Consider the following 16,368-nt stretch of genomic DNA (forward strand, 5'->3'; position numbering starts at 1 on the left):
CCTCCTCCTGTTCCTGTGTAACAGGCTCGAGGGGCTGAATGGCCTCCTCCTGTTGCTGTGTAACAGGCTCGAGGGGCTGAATGGCCTCCTCTTGTTCCAGTGTAACAGGCTCGAGGGGCTGAATGGCCTCCTCTTGTTCCAGTGTAACAGGCTCGAGGGGCTGAATGGCCTCCTCCTGTTCCTGTGTAACAGGCTTGAGGGGCTGAATGGCCTCCTCCTGTTCCTGTGTAACAGACTCGAGGGACTGAATGGCCTCCTCCTGTTCCTATGTAACAGACTCGAGGGGCTGAATGGCCTCCTCCTGTTCCTGTGTAACAGTCTCGAGGGGCTGAAAGGCCTCCTCCTGTTCCTGAATGGCCGCCTCCTGTTCCTGTGTAATAGGCTCGAGGGGCTGAATGGCCTCCTCCTGTTCCTGTGTAACAGGCTCGAGGGGCTGAAAGGCCTCCTCCTGTTTCTGTATAACAGGCTCGAGGGGCTGAATGGCCTCCTCCTGTTCCTTGTAACAGTCTCGAGGGGCTGAATGGTCTCCTCCTGTTCCTATCTATCTCGATGGGCTGAATGGCCTCCTCCTGTTCCTGTGTAACAGTCTCGAGGGGCTGAATGGTCTCCTCCTGTTCCTATCTATCTCGATGGGCTGAATGGCCTCCTCCTGTTCCTGTGTAACAGTCTCGAGGGGCTGAATGGGCCTCCTCCTGTCCCTGTGTAACAGGCTCGAGGGGCTGAATGGGCCTCCTCCTGTCCCTGTATTTCCGGACAGACGATTGGTTTGAGGACACCCGATAGCACGCAGTGGTTTGTTGGACCATTGGCGGGGGTGGGGGTGCTATATGTAACCCGAGTGGCTCTCGGCTGGAGAGGCAGAGTGTGTGAGAGAGAGGAAGGGAGCGGGTAAGGGGAGCAGTCAGGGTACATTAGCCGATGTATTAATAACTGCAGCTCGCCATGGCCTGGCATGACCCTGCGGTTTTATTACAGACGCTCTCCTTTTACGGTGAATGCTGCTGAAAAGGGATCCTCCCTGAATCACCACTTTCACACTCGGGGAATATTAAACTCTTTCCTGACAATGCTCTCTGGTGGACAGCTGGACTGTATGCTGAGTGCTATGTCAGGAACAGTGCTGACGTCTGTAATGTATTTGCTTCATGGGATCTTTGCTTAAAAATTCACAGCAATACATCGCTGTTGAGAACTGACACAAAATGCAAAATGCTGCCCACGCTGGAATCTGATATGTAATTGGAAATACTCAGCAGGTCGGGCAGCGTCTGTGGAGAGACAAACAGAGTTAATGTTTCGGCTCGATGACCTTTCGTCAGAACTGGTGATCTTATCGAAACGTATAAGATTATGAGGGCGTTTGACAAGGTGGATGCAGAGAGGATGTTTCCACTGATGGGGGAGACTAGAACTAGGGGGCATAATCTTAGAATAAGGGGCCGCCCATTTAAAACTGAGATGAGGAGGAATTTCTTCTCTCAGAGGGTTGTAAATCTGTGGAATTCACTGCCTCAGAGAGCTGTGGAAGCTGGGACATTGAATAAATTTAAGACAGAGATAGACAGTTTCTTAATCGATAAGGGGATAAGGGGTTATGGGGAGTGGGTGGGGAAGTGGAGCTGAGTCCATGATCGGATCAGCCATGATCGTATTAAATGGTGGAGCAGGCTCGAGGGGCCGAATGGCCAACTTCTGCTCCTATTTCTTATGTGCTATTAAGAACTAGTTGGTTTATTAGCAAAAGGTTTAACAATCACGCCGCACATTACCAGTTCATCCACCAGGCTCACAACCACCTGCCCCATCGTGGATCCCCCGAATCCAACTGGCTGGGGTTTTATTGAGTCTTGTGAACATCACGTGACTGGCTCAGCCAATCCCAACTCAACAGCTCTACAACTATTTTTTTCATTAAACTTTAACTCAAATGCCCCCTTATTAAAGGGACATTGGAACCGACAAATGAACAAATAAAACTTTTAAACATTAAACCAACTCATAAGGACAAATCATTGATATAGTCACTTTAAAGTTGATAGAATCTCTCCAGGTACAGGCGGGGTCGAATCCGTGATCTTCGGTTTGTGAGACCGACATCTTACCACTCGGTCATTGCGTCTCCATCCACAACTCTGCGGCTATTTTGGTTGAACATTAATACAAATGCCCCATTAATAAAGAGGCACTAAACCGATACATTAAACAATGTAAACGTTTGTCATTAAATAAATCAAATTAAGATTAGGTTGCCGGGGGTGATGATGCACTCCAGTCCCTCCGGCGCCCACCTCCGCGGAAGGCCGCGAGCGTACCGGTGGACATCGCGTGCTCCATCTCCAGGGACACCCTGGCTCGGATGCAACCGCAGAAGAGAGGCAGGCAGTCGGGCTGAACGGCCCCCTCGACCGCCCGCTGCTTGGACCAATTAATGGCCACGTTGGCCAGGCCCAGGAGCAGTCCTACGAGGAGGCCCTCCAACCTGCCCGCTCCCCTCAGCACAGGGTGCCCAAAGGTCAGGAGCATGGGACTGAAGTGCAACTAGAATTTGTGGAACAGCCCCTTCATATTTTGGAAGAGGGGCTGCAACCTCTCACACTGAACATACACGCGGAACACGGACTCCTCCAGACTGCAGAAATTGCAGGCGGCCCGGGAGCCCGTGAACCGACTTAAAAAACGATTGCACGGGACTGCTCCGTGCACCACCCTCCAGGCCAATAAATAGAGGGAGGACTCCCGCGTAGAGTGCCCTCCATTGGGGACCCCCGCCTCCTCTGGACGGCAAGATGGTGCGCCATGGCGTGTCCGGACGGCAGACGAGGATGGCAAGGTGGAGAGTGTGCAGGAGCAGCCCGTACAGGAAACCCCTCCCTCCGCGCAGAACTGAAAGGCACGGAGGGGATTGCAACAGTTCGACAAACCCGTGAGCATCCTCACTGGTACATACATTGCATCATCCCTTTTCTGTAATATATCAATCGAAGAATTCCAAAAAGTTAATCCAGCTGTCTTTATATTAAAAATAAAATCGATAAATGTTCAGCATTCGATCCGCCAGGCTGCTCAAGAAAGACTTGCATTTAAATAGCGTCTTTCGTGACCTCAGGCGACCCAAAGCGCTTTACAGCCAATGAAGTACTTTTTTGGAGTGTAGTCACTGTTGTAATGTGGGAAGCGGCAGCCAAATTGCGCACAGCAAGCTCCCACACACAGTAATGTGATAATGACCGGGTAATCTGTTTTAGTGATGTTAGTTAAGGGATAAATAAGTTGCGAGAGCAGTCATGGCCTCCGTTTATCGTTTCATCCAAAGAGTGGCCCCTCCGACAGTGCGGCGCTCCCTCAGTACTGCCCCTCCGACAGTGCAGCACTCCCTCAGTACTGCCCCTCCGACAGTGCGGCACTCCCTCAGTACTGCCCATCTGACAGTGCAGCACTCCCTCAGTACTGCCCCTCCGACAGTGCAGCACTCCCTCAGTACTGCCCATCCGACAGTGCGGCACTCCCTCAGTACTGCCCCTCCGACAGTGCAGCACTCCCTCAGTACTGCCCCTCCGACAGTGCAGCACTCCCTCAGTACTGCCCATCCGACAGTGCAGCACTCCCTCAGTACTGCCCCTCCGACAGTGCAGCACTCCCTCAGTACTGCCCATCCGACAGTGCGGCACTCCCTCAGTACTGCCCATCCGACAGTGCGGCGCTCCCTCAGTACTGCCCCTCCGACAGTGCGGCGCTCCCTCAGTACTGCCCCTCCAACAGTGCGCCGCTCCCTCAGTACTGCCCCTCCGACAGTGCGGCACTCCCTCAGTACTGCCCCTCCAACAGTGCGCCGCTCCCTCAGTACTGCCCCTCCGACAGTGCGGCGCTCCCTCAGTACTGCCCCTCCGACAGTGCGGCGCTCCCTCAGTACTGCCCCTCCGACAGTGCGGCACTCCCTCAGTACGGCTCTGGGAGTGCGGGCCTGGATTTTATGCTCAAGTCTTAGGTGCGTGGCTTTAATCTCGCTCTGGCTCCGAGGCGAGGGAGCTACATGCGGAGCCATGGCGACACTGATCACCGTCTAGCTTGGTGATTGAGCGAACTGTGCACTGCAGAGAAACTGACCCAGGATACTGGAGCAATTCTTCACCTCCACCTGTAATTCTCTGCTCTATGTGGCAGTAAAGTCCTTTCTGTAAAGTTAAAAAGGTGATCAAGGTAGTGAGCCATGGGTGGAGGGACCTTCGCAGGACTTTGCACATTATGTGCCCCTCGGGTCTTTCTGCACCCCCACACTGTGCTGCCCCCCACCACAATACCCCCCCCCCCGTGCCCAGTGTTCCCCCCGCCCCCGTGCCCATTTCCCACCCCCCGTCCCGTGTCCATTTCCCCCCACGGAGCTCCACAAGACCTGCCGATGCCTCTCTCTGTCTCGGTGCTGTCTAACCCTGTTCTGTCTGTTTTCTTTTTTTATTATTCGCTCCTGGGATGTGGGCGTCGCTGGCCAGGCCGGCATTTATTGCCCATCCCTAATTGCCCCTTGAGAAGGCGGTGAGCCGCCTTCTTGAACCGCTGCAGTCCGTGTGGTGAAGGTGCTCCCACCGTGCTGACTTTGTCGTCGTGGTTTGGTACAACTGAGTGTCTCGCTGGGCCATTTCAGAGGGAAGTTCTGAGTCAGCCACATCGCTGTGGGTCTGGAGTCACATATAGGCCCAGACCTTGCAAGGGTGGCAGATTTCCTTCCCTAAAGTGACCCAGATGGGTTTTTATGACAAACTGGTATTTTCATGATCACCATTACTGATTTAGCTTTCACTTCCAGATTTATTTAATTAACTGAAATTAAATTCCCCAGCTGCCGTGGTGGGGTTTGAACTGATGTCACCGGATCATTATTCCAGGGCTCGGGATTACTGGTCCTGTGACATAACCACTGAGCTATCGTACCCAGTAAAACCCATCAGCTTCCATAATCTCCTTTAGTGAAGTAAATTTGACGTCTCTACCTGGTCTGTCTCACACTGTGTGTCTGGGTCTGTCTCACACTGTGTGTCTGCGTCTGTGTAACTTTGTGTCAGGGTGGGGTCTGACACTGTCCCGTGTGTCAGGGTGGGGTCTAACACTGTCCCGTGTCAGGGTGGGGTCTAACACTGTCCCGTGTCAGGGTGGGGTCTAACACTGTCCCGTGTGTCAGGGTGGGGTCTAACTCTGTCCCGTGTGTCAGGGTGGGGTCTAACTCTGTCCCGTGTGTCAGGGTGGGGTCTAACACTGTCCCGTGTGTCAGGGTGGGGTCTAACTCTGTCCCGTGTGTCAGGGTGGGGTCTAACTCTGTCCCGTGTGTCAGGGTGGGGTCTAACACTGTCCTGTGCTTGTTTATAGAAGGCCGGATGCAGATGAATGTCTCCAACACCCGTGGTTTTCGGTGAGTGTTGTACGCTTTATTTTCACAGGTGATTTCATAAGAACATAAGAAATAGGAGCAGGAGTCGGCCATTTGGCCCCTCGAGCCTGCTCCGCCATTTAATACGATCATGGCTGATCCGATCATGGACTCAGCTCCACTTCCCCGCCCGCTCCCCATAACCCCTTATTCCCTTATCAGTTAAGAAACTGTCTATTTCTGTCTTAAATTTATTCAATGTCCCAGCTTCCACAGCTCTCTGAGGCAGCGAATTCCACAGATTTAAAACCCTCAGAGAAGAAATTCCTCCTCATCTCAGTTTTAAATGGGCGGCCCCTTATTCTAAGACCATGCCCCCTAGTTCTAGTCTCCCCCATCAGTGGAAACATCCTCTCTGCATCCACCTTGTCGAGCCCCCTCATTATCTTATACGTTTCGATAAGATCACCTCTCATTCTTCTGAATTCCAATGAGAAGAGGCCCAACATACTCAACCTTTCCTCATAAGTCAACCCCCTCATCTCCGGAATCAACCGCGTGAACCTTCTCTGAACTGCCTCCAAAGCGAGTATATCCTTTCGTAAATATGGAGACCAGAACTGTACGCAGTGTTTCACACTCCGACTTCTGTGCCCCGGGGATGTGGAACCTCCATCCCAAACACCAGCCTGTCCTCTCCCCTTCCAGGCAGTCCCCTAACTGCAGTGTATTGGCCCTTTGTGTGTGGTGGACAGTAAGAGTGCGATGTGAACCATTCCGATCGTGATTGGCCGACTCTCTGTAAGACACGTCAGAAAACCGGAAAACACTCAGCAGTCCAGGCAGCATCTGTGGAGCGAGGAGGTTTGTGTTTCAGGTCGATGACCTTTCGTCATGTAGTATGAAAGTAGTATGTCTTGCATTTATATAGTGCCTATCACTTTACAGCCAATGAAGTACTATTGGAATGTAGTCACTGTTGTAATGTGGGAAACGCAGCAGCCAGTTTGCGCACAGCAAGCTCCCACACACAGCAATGTGATAATGACCCGATAACTCCCCTGCTCTTCTTCGAAATAGTGCAGTGGGATCTTTTATGTCCAATTTTTTACGGCACAGATTTGGCAGATGGAGTATAATGTGGGAAAATGTGAGGTTGTCTACTTTGGTAGGAAGAATAAAAAAGCAAATTATTGTTCAAATGGAGAGAGACTACAGAATGCTGGGGTACAGAGGGACCTGGGGGTCCTTGTGCATGAAACACAAAAAGTTAGTATGCACATACAGCAAGTGATCAGGAAGGCCAATGGAATGTTGGCCTTTATTGCAAGGGGGATAGAGTATAAAAGCAGAGAAGTCCTGCTACAACTGTACAGGGTATTAGTGAGGCCACACCTGGAGTACTGCGTACAGTTTTGGTCTCCGTATTTAAGGAAGGATATACTTGCATTGGAGGGTGTTCAGAGAAGGTTCACTGGGTTGATTCCGGGTATGAGGGGGTTGACTTATGAAGAAAGGTTGAGCAGGTTGGGCCTCTACTCATTGGAGTTTAGAAGAATGAGAGGTGATCTTATTGAAACATATAAGATTCTGAGGGGGCTTGACAGGGTCGATGCAGAGAGGATGTTTTCCCTCGTGGGGGGATCTAGAACTAGGGGGCATAGTTTCAGAATAAGGGGCCGCCCATTTAAAACTGAGATGAGGAGGAATTTCTTCTCCCAGAGGGTTGTAAATCTGTGGAATTCTCTGCCCCAGAGAGCTGTGGAGGCTGGGTCATTGAATATATTTAAGGCGGAGATAGACAGATTTTTGAGTGATAAGGGAGTAAAGGGTTATGGGGAGCGGGCGGGGAAGTGGAGCTGAGTCCATGATCAGATCAGCCATGATCTTAGTGAATGGCGGAGCAGGCTCGAGAGGCCGAATGGCCGACTCCCAAGGGAGAGTCTTTTATGGCAGGGAATCTCAATGGAGAAACTCCCTGGGCAAGGCGCCCCCCCCCAAACAGGAGACCCGATGGAGGGTGGGAGAGGGGTCCTGATGTGAACATACAAAATTAACGGGCAAGGATAGACCAGCCTGTCCATCAAGCCTGCCCAATGCTCATGATGTTCGGAGCATCGTGACTACATACCTCCTACGCCCCACCTCTCATATACCCATCCACCCTTTGCCCCAAAGACCCAGAGCCATGCCATTTCTTGGGAGCGTCAAAAACAACAGAGAGCGAACCCAGGGACACTAAGGGGGAAATGGACCCTGGGTATTTTCTCTCCGCCCCCACCTCAGGCGATGAAACCCCGTCCAGGGGATCTCACAGACCCAGTGTTCTCTATAAAGACACGGACCTTCTCTATGGCCCGATCTCTGCCCCAGTCAGGAACCGGTCCCGCTCCCTCTGGAAGGCAGAGAGCCAGCACCCATCGCACCAGGCCGCAACACACTGCACAGGCTCACTGCTCTCTGGGGGGGAAAGTGAAGCCGCCTTCAACATTTTCATCTGTGAGCATGCTCAGAGGTTTGTAGAGCTGTTGAGGGGAGCGGGCAGGTCGGAGGGCCTCCTCATGGGCCTGCTCCTGGGCATGGCCAAGGTGGCCATTAATCGGTCCAGCCTCCCTGATAAAGTGCAACATCCCCAGCGGCACCTGGGAGTCCCTGGCCAAAGACCAGTCCGCCCTAAGTGGAGGAAGTGCATCCGGGAGGGCGCTGAGCACCTCGAGTCTCGTCGCCAAGAGCATGCAGAAACCAAGTGCAGGCAGCGGAAGGAGCGTGCGGCAAATCTGTCCCACGCTCCCCTTCCCTCAACGACTATCTGTCCCACCTGTGACAGAGACTGTGGCTCTCGTATTGGACTGTTCAGCCACCTAAGGACTCATTTTAAGAGTGGAAGCAAGTCTTCCTCGATTCCGAGGGACTGCCTATGAAGATGATAACCAGTCCAGGCAGCGGGCAGTTGAGGGGGTCGTTCAGCCCAACTGCCTGCCTCTCTTCTGTGGTTACATCCGAGCCAGGGTGTCCCTGGAGATGGAGCACGCGGTGTCCACCGGTACGCTCGCGGCCTTCCGCGAGAGGTGGGCGCCGGAGGGACTGGAGTGTATCATCTCCCCCGGCAACCAAATTTTAATTTGACTTGTTTAACGTCCAAAGTTTAATTTGTTTAATGTGTCGGTTTTAGTGCCCCTTTAATAAGGGGGCACTTGTATTAATGTTTCAACTTAAAATAGTTGTAGAGCTGTTGAGTTGGGAGTGGCTTAGCCAGTCACGTGATGTCCACAAGCCAGTTGGGTTCGGGGGATCCACGATGGGGCAGGTGGTTGTGAGCCTGGTGGATGAACCGGTAATGTGTAGTGTGATTGTTAAACCTTTACTAATAAACCAACTCGTTCTTAATAGCAATATGTTGCTATGAATTCTTAAGCAAAGAACCCATGAAGCAAATACATTACAGGGCCCAACACCCAGTCTGTTCCTACTTTTCACGGTTTAAACTCTGGTTCCCTCAATCTCTCAATAGGGTCGCTTTCTAGCCTTTTCATTATTTTGTAGACCTCTACCAGCTCACCTCGAAGTCTACGATGCTCTAAACAGTGACTACACTCCAAAAGTACTTCATTGCTGGTAAAGCGCTTTGAGACATCCGGTGGTTGTGAAAGGCGCTATAGAAATGCAAGTCTTTCTTTTAAAGTGATTGGACCAAGGTCCTGGAGCCTATCGGAGTGGCTGAGCTAAATCTGATGGAGAGACTCCCTCTGTGAATGGGATCCCAACGGAAGCAATGCCTCTGCAATGGTCTTGATGGAGCGGCCCACTCAATAAAGGGGTTCCCAACACCCAGTCTCTCTCTGTATTGGGAGGAATTTAAGTAAGCACTTAAGAACACAAGAAATAGGAGCAGGAGTCGGCCATTCGGCCCCTCGAGCCTGCTCCGTCATTCAATAAGATCATGGCTGATCCGATCATGGATGCAGCTCCACTTCCCCGCCCGCTCCCCATAACCCTTTATCCCCTTATTGCTCAAAAATCTGTCTATCTCCGCCTTAAATATATTCAATGACCCAGCCTCCACAGCTCTCTCAGGCAGAGAATTCCACAGATTTACAACCCTCTGAGAGAAGAAATTCCACCTCATCTCAGTTTTAAATGGACGGCCCCTTATTCTGTGACTATGTCCCCTAGTTTTAGTTTTCCCTATGAGCGGAAATATCCTCTCTGCATCCACCGTGTCGAGCCCCCTCATTATCTTATATGTTTCGATAAAATCATCTCTCATTCTTCTGAATTCCAATGTGTATAGGCCCAACCTACTCAACCTATAGAATGCCAAAGATTCACCACCCTCTGAGAGAAGAAATTTCTCCTCATCTCAATCCTAAATGGCCGCCCCCTTATCCTGAGACTATGACCCTGAGTCCAGCCAGGGGGGAAACAGCCTCTCAGCATCCACCGAGTCAGGCCCTCCAAGAAATCTTCTAAACTCCAGAGAGTATAGGCCCATTCTCCTCAATATCTCCTGATCATCATCATCATATGCAATCCCTCGGAATCGAGGAAGACTTACTTCCACTCTAAGTTCTTAGCTGGCTGAACAGTCCAATACGAGAGCCACAGTCCCTGTCACAGGTGGGACAGACAGTGGTTGAGGGAAGGGGAGGGTGGGACTGGTTTTCCGCACGCTCCTTCCGCTGCCTGCGCTTGGTTTCTGCATGCTCTCGGCGACGAGACTCGAGGTGCTCAGTGCCCTCCCGGATGCACTTCCTCCACTTAAGGCGGTCTTTGGGCCAGGGACTCCCAGGTGTCGGTGGGGATGTTGCACTTTATCAGGGAGGCTTTGCGGGTGTCCCTTGTAACGTTTCCTCTGCCCACCTGGGGCTCGCTTGCAGTGTAGGAGTCTCTCCTGATGGGATAGCACTCTCAGGCCAGGGATTGGTCTGGTGAACCTTTGTTGCACTGCCTCAGTGGCAAGCAGATCCTTCCTTAGGTAAGGAGACCAAAACTGTGCGCAGTCCTCCAGGTGTGGTCTCACCAGGGCCCTTGTTTCCTTTATCTCGAAGACCCTGTGCTGTGTTTATTTCACTCATCCGTGGACTCGTGTTTTTCAGAGCATCTTCACGGTGAAAGGAAAGGTCATCAACACAGACCACCTGAAGGTCCTCGTGTCACGGAGAAAGTGGCAGGTTAGTTTACAGCGAGAAATCCTCGTGGGAAGTTGGGCCGGAAGGAGATTTGCCTCAAGCCACCAGCATCACCACCATCAGGCCTTGGCGAGGGTACAGGGCAGCTTTACCCGAACCATACCGGGGGGGGGGGGTGGTGAGGGACTTCAGTTGTGTGGAGAGACTGGAGAAGCTGGGGTTGTTCTCTGTATAGCAGAGAGGGTTAAGGGGAGTTTTAACCACGGAAATTTACAGCGCGGAAGGATGCCATTCGGCCCATCGTGACTGCGCCGGCCGACCAAGAGCTACCCAGCCTAATCCCATTTTCCAGTTCTAGGTTCGTAGCCCTGTAGGTTACAGCACTTCAGGTGCACATCCAAGTACTTTTTAAATGTGGTAAGGGTTTCTGCCTCTACCACCCTTTCAGGCACTGAGTTCCAGACCCCCACCACCCTCTAGGTGAAGAAACATAGAAAATAGGTGCAGGAGTAGGCCATTCGGCCCTTCAAGCCTGCACCACCATTCAATAAGATCATGGCTGATCATGCAACTTCAGTACCCCATTCCTGCTTTCTCTCCATACCCCTTGATCCCTTTAGCCATAAGGGCCACATCTAACTCCCTTTTGAATATCTCTAACGAACTGGTGTCAACAACTTTCTGTGGTAGAGAATTCCACAGGTTCACAATTCTCTGAGTGAGGAAGTTTCTCCTCATCTCGGTCCTAAATGGCTTACTCCTTATCCTTAGACTGTGACCCCTGGTTCTGGACTTCCCCAACATCGGGAACATTCTTCCTGCATCTAACCTGTCCAATCCCATCTATTTCTATGAGATCCCCTCTCATTCTTCTAAATTCCAGTGAATATAAGCCTAGTCGATCCAGTCTTTCTTCATATGTCAGTCCTGCCATCCCGGGAATCAGTCTGTTGAACCTTCGCTGCACTCCCTCAATAGCAAGAATGTCCTTCCTCAGATTAGGAGACCAAAACTGTACACAATATTCCAGGTGAGGCCTCACCAAGGCCCGGTACAGCTGCAGTAAGACCTCCCTGCTCCTGTACTCAAATCCCCTCGCTATGAAGGCCAACATGCCATTTGCCTTCTTCACCGCCTGCTGTACCTGCATGCCCACTTTCAATGCCTGATGTACCATGACACCCAGGTCTCGTTGCACCTCCCCTTTTTCTAATCTGTCACCTTTCAGGTAATATTCTGCCTTCCTGTTTTTGCCACCAAAGTGGATAACCTCACATTTATCCATATTATACTGCGTCTGCCATGCATTTGCCCACTCACCTAACCTGTCCAAGTCACCCTGCAGCCTCTTAGCGTCCTCCTCACAGCTCACACCGCCACCCAGCTTAGTGTCATCTGTCATGGTAAAATAATGGGACTAAAGACGGACAAGTCCCCTGGACCTGATGGCCTGCATTCTGGGATCTTAAAAGAAGTGGCTGCAGAGATAGTGGATGCTTTGGTTGTAATCTACCAAAATTCCCTGGATTCTGGGAAGGTCCCAGCGGATTGGAAAACTGCAAATGTAGCGCCCTTATTTAAAAAAGAAGACAGACAAAAAGCAGGAAACTAGACCGGTTAGCCTAACATCTGTCGTTGGGAAAATGCTGGAGTCCATTATTAAGGAAGCAGTAACAGGACATTTGGAAAAGCATGATACGGTCAAGCAGAGTCAGCATGGTTTTATGAAAGGGAAATCATGTTTGACAAATTTGCTGGAGTTCTTTGAGGATGTAACGAGCAGGGTGGATAAGGGGGAACCAGTGGATGTGGTGTATTTGGATTTCCAGAAGGCATTCGATAAGGTGCCGCATAAAAGGTTACTGCACAAGATAAAAGTTCACGGGGTTGGGGTAATATATTAGCATGGATAGAGGATTGGCTAACTAACAGAAAACAGAGAGTCGGGATAAATGGTTCATTCTCTGGTTGGCAATCAGTGACTAGTGGGGTGCCACAGGGATCGGTGCTGGGGCCTCAACTATTTACAAACTATATTAATGATTTGGATGAAGAGACCGAGCGTAATGTAGCCAAGTTTGCTGATGATACAAAGATGGGTGAGAAGGACACAAAAAGTCTGCAAAGGGATATAGACAGGTAAAAATTTGGCAGATGGAGTGTGATGTGGAAAAGTGTGAGGTTATCCACTTTGGCAGAAAAAGTAAAATAGCACATTATTACTTAAATGGAGAGAAATGGAGAGGAATGCTGCAGTACAGAGAGACCTGGGGGTCCTTGTGCATGAAACACAAGAAGTTAGTATGCAGGTACAGCAAGTAATCAGGAAGGCCAATGGAATGTTGGCCTTTATTGCAAGGGGGATAGAGTATAAAAGCAGAGAAGTCCTGCTACAACTACAAGGTATTGGTGAGGCCACACCTGGAGTACTGCGTACAGTTTTGGTCGTCTTATTTAGGGAAGGATATACTTGCAATGGCGGCAGTTCAGAGAAGGTTCACAAGGTTGATTCCTGAGGTGAGGGGGTTGACTTATGAAGAAAGGTTGAGCAGGTTGGGTCTCATTGGAGTTTAGAAGAATGAGAGGTGATCTTATTGAAACATATAAGATACTGAGGGGGCTCGACAAGGTAGATGCAGAGAGGATGTTTCCCCTCGTGGAGGAATCTAGAACTAAGGGGCATAGTTTAAGAATAAGGGGTCGCCCATTTAAAACTGAGATGAGGAGGAATTTCTTCTCTCAGAGGGTTGTAAATCTGTGGAATTTTCTGCCCCAGAGAGCTGTGGAGGCTGGGACATTGAATAAATTTAAGGCAGAGATAGACAGATTTTTGAATGATGAGGGAGAAAAGGGTTATGGGGAGCTGGCGGGGAAGTGGAACTGAGCCCATGATCAGATCAGCCATGATCGTATTCAATGGCGGAGCAGGCTCGAGAGGCCGAATGGCCGACTCCTCCTATTTCTTATGTCCCCTCAGATCCTCGGGTGTATTCCATCCAGACAGGGTAACTTTTCTACATTGAGTGCTGACAAAGTTTTAAGTACCTCCTCTTGATCTATTTTTATCCTATCCAATTTCTCTACTTCCTTTACTGTGACATAGAAACATAGAAAATAGGTGCAGGAGTAGGCCATTCGGCCCTTCGAGCCTGCACCACCATTCAATATAATCAGGGCTGATCATTCAACTTCAGTACCCCATTCCTGCTTTCTCTCCATACCCTCTTATCCCTTTAGCCGTAAGGGCCATATCTAACTCCCTTTTGAATATATCTAACGAACTGGCATCAACAACTTACTGTGGTAGAGAATTTCACAGGTTCACAATTTTCTGAATAAAGATGTTTCTCCTCATCTCAGTCCTAAATGGCTTACCCCTTATCCTTAGACTGTGACCCCTGGTTCTGGTTCTGGACTTCCCCAACATCGGGAACATTCTTCCTGCATCTAACCTGTCCAGTCCCGTCAGAATTTTATATATTTCTATGAGATCCCCTCTCATTCTTCTAAATTCCAGTGAATATAAGCCTAGTCAATCCAATCTTTCTTCATATGTCAGTCCTGCCATCCCGGGAATCAGTCTGGTGAACCTTCGCTGTACTCCCTCAATAGCAAGAATGTCCTTCCTCAGATTAGGAGACCAAAACTGAACACAATATTCAAGGTGTGGCCTCACCAAGGCCCTGTACAACTGCAGTAAGACCTCCCTGCTCCTATACTCAAATCCTCTCACTATGAAGGCCAACATGCCATTTGCCTTCGTCACCACCTGCTGTACCTGCATGCCAACTTTCAATGACTGATGTAGCATGACACCCAGGTCTCGTTGCATCTCCCCTTTTCCTAATCTGTCACCATATTCAGATAATCTTCTGCCTTCCTGTTTTTGCCACCAAAGTAGCTAACCTCACATTTATCTACATTATACTGCATCTGCCATGTATTTGCCCACGCACCTAACCTGTCCAAGTCACCCTGCAGCCTCTTAGCATCCTCCTCACAGCTCACACCACCACCCAGCTTAGTGTTATCTGCATTACATTCAATTCCTTCGTCTAAATCATTAATGTATATTGTAAAGAGCTGGGGTCCCAGCACTGAGCCCTGCGGTACTCCACTAGTTACTGCCTGCCATTCTGAAAAGGACTCGTTTATTCCTACTCTTGGCTTCCTGTCCGACAACCAGTTCTCTATCCACATCAATACCATGTGCTTTAATTTCCCCTCAAATCCCCTCTATATCTCCTTCCAAGTACTTTAAATCTATGCCGCCTGGTTATTGACCCCTCTGCTCAGGGAAACAGGTCCGTCCTATCCACTCTATCTCGGCTCCTCATAATTTTATACACCTCACTAATAGAAATGTTCAGAATCATGAAGGGTTTTGATGGAGTAAATAAGGAGAAACTGTTTTCCCTGGGCCTGTAACCAGAGGGACACAGCTTCAAGACACTCGGCAAAGGAACCAGAGGGAGAGATGAGGAGAATGTGTTTACGCAGCGAGTTGTTGTGATCGGGAACGCGCTGCCTGAAAGGGCGGTGGGAGCAGATTCAATAGTAACTTTCAAACCGGGAATTGGATAAATACCTGACGGGGACAAATGTTCAGGGCTGTGGGGAAAGAGCGGGGGGAGTGGGACTAATCGGATCGCTCCGTCACAGAGCCGGCACAGGTACGATGGGCCGAATGGCCTCCTCCTGTGCCATATCATTCTACCATTCGCTGTTGCGGTAGATTTAACTTATTGTTAATCAGGATCTCCCAGATCTCTATGCAGTATAATGTGGATAAATGTGAGGTTATCCACTTTGGTGGCAAAAACGCGAAGACAGAATATTATCTGAAAGGCTGCAGATTAGGAAAATGGGAGATGCAACGAGACCGAGGTGTCATGGTTCATCAGTCATTGAAAGTTGGCATGCAGGTACAGCAGGTGGTGAAGAAGGCAAATGGTATGTTGGCCTTCATAGCGAGGGGATTTGAGTATAGGAGCAGGGAGTTTTACTGCAGTTGTACAGGGCCTTGGTGAGGCCTCACCTGGAATATTGTGTTCAGTTTCGGTCTCCTAATCTGAGGAAGGACGTTCTTGCTATTGAGGCAGTGTAGCGAAGGTTTACCAGACTGATTCCCGAGATGGCTGGACTGACATATGAGGAGAGACTGGATCAACTGGGCCTTTATACATTGGAGTTTAAGTGGATGAGGGGGGATCTCGTAGAAACATACAAGATTCTGACGGGACGGGACAGGTTAGATGCGGGTAGAATGTTCCCGATGTTGGGGAAGTCCAGAACCAGGGGTCACAGTCTAAGGATTAAGGGGTAGGCCATTTAGGACTGAGATGAGGGAAACTTCTTCATTCAGAGAGTTGTTAACCTGTGGAATTCCCTGCCGCAGAGAGTTGTTGATGCCAGTTCATTGGATATATTCAAGAGGGAGTTAGAGATGGCCCTTATGGCTAAAGGGATCAAGGGGTATGGAGAGAAAGCAGGAAAGGGGTACTGAGGTGAATGATCAGCCATGATCATATTGAATGGTGGTGCAGGCTCGAAGGACCAAATGGCCTTCTCCTGCACCTATTTTCTATGTTTCTATTTAATCTAACAACAGGTCACGATGGAAATACTCAGCGGGTCAGGCAGCGTCTGTGGAGAGAGAAACAGAGTTAAGGTTTCAGGTCGGTGACCCTTGAGCAGAACTGGAAAACGTTTGAGATGTAACGGGTTTTAAGCGAGTGAAGAGGCAGGGAAAGGGGGAGGGGAGGAATGAACAAAAGGGAAGGTCTGTGATAGGGTGGAAGGTAGGAGAGATTAGAGAGACAAAAGGAGATGGTAATGGGACGAGTAAAGAAATGAAAAGGTGGGTCCAGAGGAGGTGTA

The 16,368-nt window shown here is 50.0% G+C and overlaps 1 protein-coding gene across 1 annotated transcript in view; it reads left to right on the forward strand.

Moving 5' to 3' along the window:
* Nucleotides 1–16,368, forward strand: part of LOC139260440 (striated muscle-specific serine/threonine-protein kinase-like) — a 458,414-nt gene that overhangs the window by 345,282 nt on the left and 96,764 nt on the right. The window contains exons 28-29 of the mRNA XM_070877003.1: nt 5,359–5,401; nt 10,456–10,530. Of these exons, the coding sequence (XP_070733104.1) occupies nt 5,359–5,401; nt 10,456–10,530 (118 nt within the window). The remainder of the gene's footprint in view (nt 1–5,358; nt 5,402–10,455; nt 10,531–16,368) is intronic.

The sequence above is a fragment of the Pristiophorus japonicus genome, chromosome 3 (genome assembly GCF_044704955.1).
Source record: "Pristiophorus japonicus isolate sPriJap1 chromosome 3, sPriJap1.hap1, whole genome shotgun sequence".
Taxonomy (NCBI): domain Eukaryota; kingdom Metazoa; phylum Chordata; class Chondrichthyes; family Pristiophoridae; genus Pristiophorus; species Pristiophorus japonicus.